Source organism: Uranotaenia lowii, chromosome 2 (assembly GCF_029784155.1).
Source record: "Uranotaenia lowii strain MFRU-FL chromosome 2, ASM2978415v1, whole genome shotgun sequence".
Taxonomy (NCBI): domain Eukaryota; kingdom Metazoa; phylum Arthropoda; class Insecta; order Diptera; family Culicidae; genus Uranotaenia; species Uranotaenia lowii.
In genome coordinates this window covers 24,099,953-24,112,909 of record NC_073692.1, presented here as the reverse complement: position 1 = coordinate 24,112,909, position 12,957 = coordinate 24,099,953, and the positions used below count along the sequence as shown (strand labels likewise).

Sequence of the window (12,957 nt, the reverse complement as noted above, 5' to 3'; positions counted from 1 at the left end):
GTGGTCTATGTTTACTGCTGCTAGACTGCACACTGAACAAAATCGGGCTATAAAATTTATTGGATTGATACAATAGCTTTAATTGTAGCAAGAATGATACAACATATTGGAAAATCCAATAAACTTAATAATAAAATCCGATAGATTGTACAGTGATTTTTTGGCTATAATGTATCTGGTAAGCACTATCAAAATATTAAATAAATTTTATACGTTTATTCTGCAATACAGCCCCAAATGAAATATATCTGAAAATATAATAAATTTCATAAATATGATTTGGTATAGTTTTAATATTATTGATGTGTTCACAGTATTAATTTTAATGGGTCGAAATCTCGGAGGTGAACTTTGTTTTCACTTTTCCTGCAGCTGTTCGAGGAAAAAATGTATGGATGAGAATCTGCTAAGTAGTGCCAAGGATGCTGTCAACGGTAGCGATAAAGGTAGGTGAACGACTTTTTGTATGGCGAGAAATTTGAATCCATTTTTCTACATTCTCGCGCACAGATCCGGAGGAAGAATCCGTCAAGCAGTTTGCGGAGGCATTCCAGAATTCCATCCATTGAAGCAGCAGTGAAAATCGGGCAGGTTTGAATCGACCGGAAAGGTAGCAGCAGCGAAAAAAAAAATATTGCGGTTACTGGGAAAATTTCTAATCGCGCGACGGTAGCCTTCCGTGCGGTAGGCTAGCCGGAGCAGTAAACACAGTTAAAAAAATCACTCTTACTCACTAATTTCATTGAAAAGTTAAGAAGTAAATTCTTGAATCAATCTTCAAATCATTATTTTGCAAGAGAGGACAAAACATGAAGTCATCGGAATGAAACATTATTATTCTCAGTATTCATGGAGATTGAATTAATTACGAGCGTTAAATTCCCAGACAAAACAAAAAACAATCTACATTATTGAAACACATTTTTCCATAGCCTGAGAATTAACGAATTTGGCATGACGAAGATTTTTGATGCGATAAATGCGTCTTTGATACTTTATATGCAAGGAATATTTAAAAAAGGTAGTGCCAAAGCAGCCCTCCTCTAGTATTGGTACAGGCTGAGACGTCACAATCACGCAAAATTTGTTAATTTACTAAGAAACTTATCTTTTTCGTTGATAATTCGAAGAATCTGCTGAAAACTTTCCACTTTGATAACATGTTATTGTAGAAGGATTCTTGCTCTTCAAGATCGGTACAAAAAAAGTTGCATTTTTCGAAAAAAAATTCTATAAATAGACCATCGAAGTTAGAAAAAATGGTGCATTTTCTCCATTGAAATTTGCAAAACTTTAAAATTATTTCAAAGTCTTATATGAAAATGTTCAAATCAGAACAGTTTAAGCTCCTCATTGCATTAGAGTGACCAAAACACATATTTTTATACAAAACAACAATCAGTTATTGGCATTTCAGTGAACTGATTCAACAATCGTTTATTGATGTTAATTGTTTCATATAAGAATTGAACATGGTAAACCAGTTGAATTAAAATCATGACAATCAGTTGAACACCCAATATCTACTAGCTTGACCTTTTAAAACCTGATTTTTTCTTCATTTTTGCACGTTTTATCTTAAAGGCGACGTTGCATTCATTAATAAAATAAGAAAAAAAAACATAATGCAATCTTAAACGGACCAAAACACTTCATAACATAGTGAAATAGAGGCCTTTCAACATAATCGAAATGAAATTGTAATTCATTTTCGTTCTAAAATGTGTTTTCTTTGAAATTCCTACCATTCTCATATAAATTTTCGATACAATCGTTTTTGTGACGTCACAAAAAAATCCAATATGGCTCTCGGCACTACCTTATTTAAATAATCCTTGCTTTATATGCTGGTCGAATTCAATTATATTGTCGTAAAATGTAACAAATCGTATATGAGAAGTTAAAAAAGGAGTTGTGTACGGTGAATAATATATTATAGGAAATAATACCATTCGCATCGCAAAAAATTGGACTGCGCACTCATAACTGCAAAATTTGTGCAATCTGTCGAATCAGTATAAAATTTGACGGTTTTCTACACGCTAACCGCTTTTCAGTTTAACTTTATACGGATAACTCCGACTGCAAAACATAGCACGAAATCCAACATTCAATGAATGATCGCTACCGTGTCGTCGAACTCTAAACTTATTTAAACAACTACAGGTTTTCATTTTTTTTTCGTGAATTTGTCCGCTGATTGACCCCATCGCAAACAGGTTTTTTTTTATTATTCATTTTTCCATGATTTTGACCACTGATTGACCAAGCTCAAGGCAAACACAATTTTTTGTTTTATAATCAATAGATAATCCGATAATAATATTTGGTATACATGTTTGTTTGACTACTTTTCATTAAAACATCTTTCAATGTTTTCCGTTTGTTCATCCGATTTAATTTCAGTCGATAAATAATCCATATGTAGAACAATGCTCGTTTTTTTCTTGAATACTGTAATTTTTTTTACAGTGGTACCCTACGGGAGCCCAAATCAGCTATCGCAGAAATAGAAAAAAAGAGTGGATCAGCAATACTTTTTTGGGCTTCGAATTTCCATGTTCCTTAAAATTCTGCTCAACCGGCAGCCGCAGTTTGAACCAGAGCGTTGCAACGGCCGTGTGGTCACTTCTATGGCCAAAACCGATCAGTTCAATTGCAAAAAATTCCTATCATATCATCCGGAAGGTGCTAATGGAACCGGGAAGGCAAGACACGAAGAATGAAATAAAATTTTGAAAGAAATGGAACTGTGCAGCGACCAACAGAAAACATCCGGGCATAGGGTTCCATTCCCACGCCAATATTAGGACCAAACAATATTGTTCCGGAAGAATCATATCTTAAAGGTATATTTGGATTAGTATATTATGTTGTTGTTGTTGTTGGGTTTTAATTTTATTGGATTGAGTGTCAAAGTCATATCGCCAAATTGGCATATTATACATAAACTAATAGACTATTTCATTTTTTTTTATTTCAGGTGTAACATTTTGTCGGTGGCTCCTGATTTTGGAACAGACTGAAATATGATAAAATGCAACAAAAAATAGGTCGATATTTCCTTACCAATAGCACGGAAGACAGATGGACGGGTATAAAAGAGATATGGTGATACCCAATTTTTTGCAAAAATCCACCAGCTGCAATAAACTGCGACATATTTTTTTAAAACCATTCACTTACGGGGAATGCCATTTAAAAGATGTATAATGCTGTGCTTAAGAAAACTAAAAATACCCCGTACCCTATAGAGTCGCATAGTTGAACTTTGTCTGTGGTTAAACGGATTTACGAAAAAACGTATTTATTAGCAATTAACTCATGTACATTAAGTTAACTGTCGTATTATTATAACTAATATCAGGTCATGATGGCGAAGAAAACAAAAACGCCAACTTTAGCAAATCAGATTCAATCATACGATTTAGCTGGAATGTTCTGCCCTTTTCATTCTATTGAATGACAAATGGAAAGGTACGTACGCAAAATGTTTCATTGTTTATCCTTATTTTCAAAATCATTCTTATTGCTTTATCGACAGAAAGAATCTATCATCAAGGGGATCCTACTTGCGTAGAGAGCTTCAAACTCGTTTCACCCAGACCATAAAAATTCAAACTTATCTCGAAGGGCTGATAATATCACATCAACAATGTTAGAGGTGGAAGAGGCAATACTTTTCTCAGTATTCTACATATTAAACATTACAAATTAGCGGAATATAAAGGCTTCTACCTAACAAGATTCAGAAAGAGGTAATTTTATTTTAATTTTTTTTTAATTTACATTTTTTGAATTATTCATATATATTTAAGGGCGTGTTTGAAATACAGAGAATTTAAAATGCTCGCTGATCGTTTACACAGTTCCTTTAAATCAATTGAACTCTCTGGACTGGATACTCAAATTATGTTCGCAAGGATTTCGTGGAGCCTCAGGTAAGAATAGACAATATTCGTCTTCGAAAATATTATCAGAAATTTTTGTTATTAAGTAATATTTTTTTTCACTTTTTTTAAGGTAACGAATATCTGCACCCCTGCACGCCGGTACGATGCTAGTCTGCACCAAGTGGCAATTTTATTCACTAATGATGGATTAGTAGCAGGTTCCTGCATGTTAACAAGGAACGTCGACTACTTTCCAGTCAAAAAGGCAGACGACCGCCTAACATGAATAAAATGTAAATAAAATGAATTTAAACTAATATCACGATTTATTATTTACATAATATGAGAAAGAAAACATTTAATTCACTGCATTAATCTGTAATTGAAATCAAATCGAAAAACTTTAACATTCATTGAAATTTCTAATAAATATAATCGGAACACAAATCTATACATTCCATTTTGTGCGAACATTCGTAAAAAGTATTGGATTTTCCTTTAGTGCAAAATCACTAGAAAATCCAATAAAGCTTATAGCCCGATTTCGGTCAGTGCAGTTACCCCAGCTTGAATGTTCCGGTATTTTGAACGTTTTTTCCTCGCAAATACCTCGAGTACCTATTTCCGTTTTCAGATGACAAAAGAAAAATTCTTGGAAGTCAAATTAGCGAACTCCGATCGTGGAAGTCGGGGGAGAAAATTTTGCTAACAGACCGAAACGAACGAAATTCAAGCTCCCAATGCGGGTGTAGTCTCGAACTACCGTTTTTGAAGGGCAACGGGTGGGAATCCGGGACTTGGCGCAACCGAGCATCGTCACCCTAAGGCACAGCTCGAAGCAGAGTAGCTTCGATGCAGCTGAACGCTTCTTGCTGTGGAGACCAACTTATAGGACCCTCCGAACAAGAAAACTTTTCGGTTTGGGCGATTCCACCAGATCTTTGGGTTGGCCTTTTTGCACTCGGATTTGCTGCTCTTTTTCGGCATCGCCTGGAACCGATTGCAGCAAACCTTCTGGGCACATTTCTTCTTGGGAGCGTTGTTTGCTTTGGAACGTGCCATCCAGGTGAAATTCTCCGCCTCTGTTGGAAACGGCACTGGTATTGAATCCGGAACAAGTTTCCGTTCTTCGGGATAATAAAGAGAAAAAAACAGTTCGAACGCAATTTTGCGGTATAGAAATAAACCAACCAGCTGATATTTGTTTACATCGGGAAGCACGTGCTGTCAAAATTCATGATAGTATTGGTGAGAGCGCAAGCAACACCGAATATTTTCAGAGTGTTCCACCGTCCACTTTATGGTGCACTACCAGTGCACTACTCTTCATGAAAACGAGCATGAAACAGCAAAAAGTGCACTACCGGTAGTGCCCCGGTGCACCACCACTTGAAAACAAATTCTCTATTAGTAGTCTAGGATAATTGGATATCCTTTGTTAACCATGACATGACAAGAAAGACATCAAAACCCGGATCAGAAAACCCCGATTTGCATTTTCGAGCCTCCGGAACAACTGGCGCTTACGTCAGATATTTCTACGAACGAAAATTCGAATCTTCAACTCAAACGTCAAATCCGTATTGCTGTATGCGAAACTTGGTGCACATATGCGATAACGACGCTAAAACCACAGACTAATACAGACATGACTCTCCATAGAAAATTCTAGCCAATTCTAGTGGTCCATCGAATCGGATAGGTTTTGGATTTTGGTAAACTAATTGATTAGAATTTGATTTTTGTTACAGCGTTTCTGGTTAAGAATTGGAAATTGCAATATTTGATTGCAAAAGAAAAACATTGGCATTGGGCCGATAATGATAGAAGCCTTTGATATTGGGTCAAAGCATAAAAACGAAAATCTATCCTAATTCGACATTGGGTCGGATGGAATTGATATTGGGTCAATTCTTTTGGTTATAAATTTGGAAAATTCGACATTGGGTCGGATGGAATTGATATTGGGTCAATTCTTTTGGTTGTACATTTGAAAAAAAAAAAAAAATGCGACATTGGGTCGGATGGAATTGATATTGGGTCAATTCTTTTGGTGGTGGATTTGGTTTGGTTTGAGCGCTTCTAGTGTAGCGATGATCTTGCTGTTTCCGGTCAGCCTGGAATAAAATCTCTTTGGTTTCATGAAGTGAAAACTTGCACTTACATACACGTGTATAATGTGTTTGTTAGCCTAGCAACAAATATGCAAAATGATAGCAAAATGGACCGAACGCGTGATATGGAATTGACGAGAAAAGCAATAACGGGTTAAGGTGATAGTTGGCGTGGGAGTGGATTGAAGTAATACTGCCCTCAACTTTTGATAAATAGGATCCTTTTTAGCAGTGAGAAAAGGGATTTCGCTTCCATCCGAAATTTATGCTGATGGCATTTTTCTGTACAAACTGTTAAGAAAAATGCAGGTATCAAAGCAAGCTCCGCCGTTGCCTAGCAACTTATACACTATTACAGGCAAAGATCATTCGCAGTTCACAATTTATTGTCATGGTCGAAAAGGAAAACAAAACAACATTTAAGGTGTAGACCTTTTAAAGAAAAGTTTTCCGAACAGTTGGTGGCATCTGAAAAACAAGAAATTGTTCGTATACGTTATTGCTGAGGGTATTTGGAATTATTTTATTTCAGCAGTTTGTATAACGACGTTTTCCACAGCTCAGGCAGTCCAAACGTGTCGATTCAACACTGTGTCGTTAAACTTTACTTTTTTATCCATTTTCAGCACGCGTATTCACAAAAGAGCCATTATTGGCAGTAGAACGTCGATGACTAAGTGAAAATAATTTTTGTGGCCGAAGCAGGAGTTGAAAACTATCCTCACAGTCCCTGATTGGTAGTGCAGATGAAATGTTTCGGGTTTTAGACATTCATTGGAGCAATATGCATGAGTCTTAGACAAATTTAATGGGTATGAAAAGTGTAGTAACTTGGTGGCGACCGATTGGAGTGTCTTTGATCCAATGTTCCGAAAAATACTCATTTTCACTGAGCCATGCTTGACTGCATTCGGAGGCAAAAAAAAATCGTTGCAGTCAAATTTTCTTTCTCCTACCAAAGCATACAAACAATTATGCATGACAACGACGCTTCTATATTTGAAATACTCCTGAAAAAACAAGCTATGGCAGGGAAGGACGCAGACTATCATTATTTCGTCTGTCGGCTTCGCTCTCTGACCAAATCACCACCCACCGTACCTACTCGGAGAGCAAACAAACACGTTTTGCTGGATGCGCTGCTTGTGGTTCTAGAAATTCAGGAATGATTTTACGTTTATAATTTTTATATTTTTGTGAAATCTCACAGCGTGATTTGTTGCACCTCACTAGAATATAGATTAAATTCCCTTTTCAATGGATATATTTTCGATTGCTTCAAACGGCGAGAAAGCACTGAAAATCCGGGTACAACCTGACGGTGGACCACAAAAACAGATAAAATTTTAATTAGTGAAAAAATCGCGGAAAGTAGTCAACTTTGAAAAATTCCAGTAAATTCAATTTTTGTTGCATCGAAAATCTAAAGACAGCAAAATGTTAGAATTTTAATAAAGTTTGTAGTCATATTTTTTAAAAAACTCTACCATCGCTCAAACAGTATTTACTAGCAATCGAATGAAAAGTAGGTTTTTCAGACCACTTTTTTTTACTTTTTGTGACCATTTCATTAAAAAAAAATTAAAAAAATATTTCTTTGTTCCATGATGTAGACATTAACTTCAGCTTTCATATGTATCAGACAAATATTTTTTTGGACGTGTAATATATGAACTACAGCAGTTTTCCTGAGGCATGTTTTTTCGGATTTTTTTTCTTTCATGCTGAATAACGAGAAAATTCGAAGCTTTAGCTATATATAATGTTCTAAACATATTTTACTGACGTTACAAGGTTTCTATTGATATAACTTTTATATGAAGTTCATAATAATTCAAACGACTTAAATGGATTTTACTTTTGGAGTGTCAAAATGACACTCTAAGTCGGAAAAGGGAGTTTTTTTGTCCAGGCTTCCAGGGTTCGTCCATAAATAAAGTAAAGATGCAAAATTAAAGAACTTTTGAATTCATTTAGGGTCCCCGAAGAAATTTTTGTTTTTTGAAGCTTCTGAAAAAAGTTACAAGCATTCAAACTTGAAATAGTGTCAAAATGACACTCTAATGCGGATGAGGGTTAATAAGCGCACAAGACATATGGTTGTACAGAAGTCCTAAGAAGGTTATATCATATATCTTTGATATCACTCCCGATTGCAGCAATCCACTGTTACTTTAATCAATAGTGCAGGTGAGACTGATAGCATACAGTAACGCGAGGGTAGTTACCACAATAGAGAAATTACTGGTCGCAGTGGGTTCTCCCCTACAAGGAAAAAAAAGGTTTAATCTCAACCTTTCCGATCGTATCATTCGACGACTGCCTGGTGAAACTGGACTTTTAAAGCTACTGTCCCTGGAAAATGGAAATACCCTCACAAGAAGACGGCCTCATTCTTCTAAGAAGATACAACATCCTTCCAAGAAGAAGACAACATTCTCCCAAGAAGTTTGCAACACTGAAAAAAGATTGATTCTTCCTCCCCAGAAGACAGTTACGGAGTACAAAGCGACACCTTCATCATCAACTGGTCCAGGACCTGCTGTTCTCCATGGAATGAGAAATTCAACTCAAATCAACGGTACAAAGACTACCGATGATTATATTGACATTTTGTGTGAGAACCTGGAAAAATTCCTGCTGGAAATGCTTCTAGAGGCACATAAAAAAACCATTTATTAGCTCTTTTCCAAAGCCCTTGAATCCTACCGAGGCTTTGTTGACAATTTCGATCTACAAGATGGGCAAAACTTCCGTTGAGAAGAAGCAAACTATTTTTCTGTGTTGTAAAAGGCTTTGGAAGATTCAAACTCTGACTCCCTGCAGAATTTGGATGAAATTACGATAAAGCATAGCCATTTGATCATCGAGCTCAAAAGAGGGCATATTGATTATAAGTTTTGGGTTTAGAGTATTGTCAATACTGGTCACTGTATGTAAAAAAGTGTTCATCATACTTACTTCAGCAGGTACTCGTCGAAATCGTCCACTGCTACCGGTTGCATCGTTGTGGTACCGATTTCGTCCTCCTCTAGCGAGTCCATCGCCTTCAGGAACTGCCTCATCCAGCTGTTAACATCCTGTTGCATTTCACGTCGCCGCATGCGAGCCATCCGCAGTGATCGCTCATCTTCCGGCATGGTCAGGGCCCGGTGTATGACCTCGGCAGCGGACTCGATTTCGTACGGATTGCAGAGCAGTGCTTCGTGCATCGTTTCTCCGGCCCCAGCAAAGGGAGATACGATCAGAACACCAGCCGGTTCGTTTATTTGGCAGGCAACGAATTCCTTCGCGACTAGATTCATTCCATCTCGCAGGGGAGTAACCAGACATACGGATGCTTCCCGATAGAAGGCAGCCAGCTCTTCCTGACCAACACAACCGAAGATGTAGCGTATTGGAGACCAATTGGCGGTGGTAAACCTGCCGTTGATGCGCCCTACTAATTGATCCATTTCCTCTTTGAGTTCTTGATACTCCTTCACATCAGTTCGTGAAGGTACGGAGATCTGAAGCATGCTTACATTCTCTCGATGCTCCGGATGTTTCTCCAGAAGAACTTCGAATGCCTTAAGACGATTGACCAGTCCTTTGGTGTAATCCAGTCGATCTACACCGAGGATGATTTTCTGATTTGTTTTAATAACGCGCTTGGCTTTTTTCGCCAAGTCAACAAAACGGTCGAACGGAATTCCAATCGGTAGTGGTCTAACACGCACCGAACGCCCTCCATGTTCGACTAACAAGTTCTTGCGATCTGAACGACATCCGAGATTCCTCTGGCAGCAATCTACAAAATTTACACAATAGTCTCGAATGTGGAATCCTACCATGTCACAAGCTAGCATCCCCTGTAGGATTTCATCTGACCACGGGAATAAACGGAAAATATCCCATGGCGGGAAGGGTATGTGCAGGAAAAATGCTATGTGGCAGGGCAAATTTCTTTCGTCGGCAGCTTCCCGAACCCAGTTTGCGGCCAGCATCAGATGGTAGTCATGAATCCAAACAATCGGAATACCAGGATTTTTATTCTGCTTTATACATCTCTCCAAGGCATGGATAGTTTTGGCTGCGAACTCCTTATTCACCGCATAGTATGCTCGCCAGTTACTAGCGCAAAATGAAGCTCTTCCTGGCATCGAGTGGAACAAGGGCCAGAAAGTTCCATTGCAGCACCCGTTATAGTAGTCGTCGAACAATTTCGGCTCCACATTAACCGAAACGACCTGCTCGGACTTCAGCCCAGCCGTTGGGGTCATGTCAGATGGGTCGGACTCTGGAATGGCATTTTCCTCCTCATCGGTCAGCGTCAATCCAGACCAACCGACCCAGAGGCCTTTGCCTTTGATGACGACTGGAGCCACGGCCGTTACCAGACCACCGGCGCTGGAATGAAACGAACTTTTATTCAACGGAGTCAAAATCATCAGACGGAGATAAGCTACAGGGACACATACTTAAACAAACATGCAAGTGGCACCTCAAAATCAAAGTTTAATAACAACGGGTTTTAATTACTACATTTGAGTACCCTATTCATTTTCGGTTGCTATATATGTACTCTGTAGACAGAATAGAGGGCGTGTGTGTCTTATCTTACTTCATGTAGCTACATCGAGGAAACAGCTAACCCAAGTAACTGTATGCAAATGCATTGGAAAGTGATTTGACATCTACCAAAAAAATCGATGCATAGCCCAAAAAATCAATTTAAGAACACGCCGTAACTGTGGAGGGTTGAAAAATGAAAACAATGCTGTTTTTTTAGAGAAATGTTGATAGCTCTGAAGTATATTTGAGAAAATACGTTAAAAGATTGTGAAAAAGAGGCTTTAGCTTCCTATAGAGGGACTATTGAAAAAATAAAAATATATTTAGAACATACCTATGTTACAAAATTTGTAACATTTTAATTAGGATCGACACAAACGTCACAATTCAGATGCCGATTCATCGATCAAACTGTAACGAAACGCTACTAAAAGCTTATCTATCGTTCCTCCAACGGTGTATAATTTAGCATTGGCCCAGTGACCTATCAAACATAACATTCAACAACAAATTCGTCTTCATGGTCATGAAACACAAACAAAAACAATACTCACTATCAACCAAGAAATGCCACCTTTCACCCGCTAGAGGCTGTTTTCAGTTGGAATCCTTCGCTGGCACATAATATGATTTTTCACGTCAATAATAACATCTGATGTTGTGATTGTAGCACAATATTTCCAAACAACGTCATCGTTTGACGCTTTACTGCTTTAAAGCAGTGATATCATAGTCCAGGATGGCCACCATTTTATCACGTGAACATCAGCCCGCGGAAGCTGCGGAGAATATGCTTATCTCTATGACTAAATCAGTTTACAAATAAAACTAATTCCTGGGCCAGGGAAACACTATTATTGGACACAAAACTGTGCAAAAAACGATGTTTACTTCTACCTTTTATTAAAAGATTCCAATTTCCACTTGTTTTTGTTTGGATGCGCTGGAATTGAAACACTAGTTTTTAACAAAGTTGACATTCTTTTCATAACAAAAAAATGTCGTTTGGGTGGCCAAGACTTTTACAAAATAGTCTAATTTTGAACCAAGCGGATCGCAGAAATTGATTTTTTTCTTGAAAATTTCGCATCACGGATCCTCTTTATGAAAATTGAAGCTAGAAAGAATGTGTGCAAGGATTATTATTATTCGAAAACCTCATCACCCGCAGGCCAAATGGATTTTGACTTTTAAAGACCCCCGAATTTATGCAAACGTTTTTTTCTTTCGATGTACATAAAAAGCCCACAGGGGGATCCATTATGCAAGATTTTCATAAAGAAATTCAATTCCTGCTGTCCGCTAGTACTTCCGCTAGCATAATCCGTTTCGAAATAAGGCAATTTTGGTGAAAATCTGAAGATGAATCTACGAGTATCTAAACCTAGCTTTCCACCTAATGACTGCTAGATAGAACATATTTTGTTCCAATATTGACTGCTTTAAAACGGTCTACTTCAAACGCAATTCGTAATGAACCACAGGTCGTGTATTGAAAGTCGTCGCAAAGCAGATCTTTGGCCCAGTTTTATTCCAATAATCCAGAGCCAATAATTCGTACAAGAGGCCCTCAGAACCAAAGAGGTACAAGTGCATAAAACTTTTAAGAAAACGCGCTTCAAAGTTTTCATTATACTCTTTTTTGTTTAATTTTCAGGAATGTTATAGTTTTCGTTGGATTTTAAAAATAATAATTCAAAAACCTCAAAATTACACCAGGTTTTTTTGCACTTACGCCCCTTTTTTTCAATCACCTCACATATCTAACAATTGTCACAGTTATCGGCCAAATATCCTTCCACTGATCCTTACACTGAAGTAGACATGCCGACGGAGAAAAATCTGCTAAATTTGTCAAAATTACGAATTGTTTGGTTTTCCAAGGATGAAGTTTTAATTTAGAGAAACCGTTTCTTTCAGATAAAATCATTTTTCTTTGGTTAAAAAAAGTTTTACTTTTTGCAATAGGAATTACAAATTGAATCAATTATTTTAGTGTTTTGTTGGGGACTGGCATTCTTGATTCTTTTCTCAATAAAGGATTTTTTTTAAATCAAAGCTCAAACTTATTAAATTCATAAAATTAATTCTTTTATTGTAAAAAAAATTTTTTTTTGAATCAAAACCTTGATTCTTAGATTCAAATAAAACAGGCTAAGAAAAATGCTCATTGAGGAAAAAATCCCTGCGTAATTTAAAGTAACTTCCCCAATCGGTAGGACTTGTCTTAAGTGGCTGGTATTTACTTATATTTATGTAAACCAAAATTACAAAACCTTAGAATCGAAGCAGTTTGGATTGGAAATTTCTAAGCTATATTTTTAAGTCTGCTTGATCCCTTTTGGATTCCAATGTTCAATCATTTTAGGTCATCGACCAATTATACAGCGCCTTTA

At 37.2% G+C, this 12,957-nt stretch overlaps 1 protein-coding gene across 1 annotated transcript in view; it reads right to left on the bottom strand.

Annotated features, from left to right (window-relative positions):
• Positions 1-12,957, bottom strand: part of LOC129749877 (uncharacterized) — a 30,563-nt gene that overhangs the window by 3,998 nt on the left and 13,608 nt on the right. Inside the window, exon 2 of the mRNA XM_055744983.1 lies at positions 8,969-10,396. Coding sequence (XP_055600958.1) covers positions 8,969-10,396 — 1,428 coding nt within the window. The remainder of the gene's footprint in view (positions 1-8,968; positions 10,397-12,957) is intronic.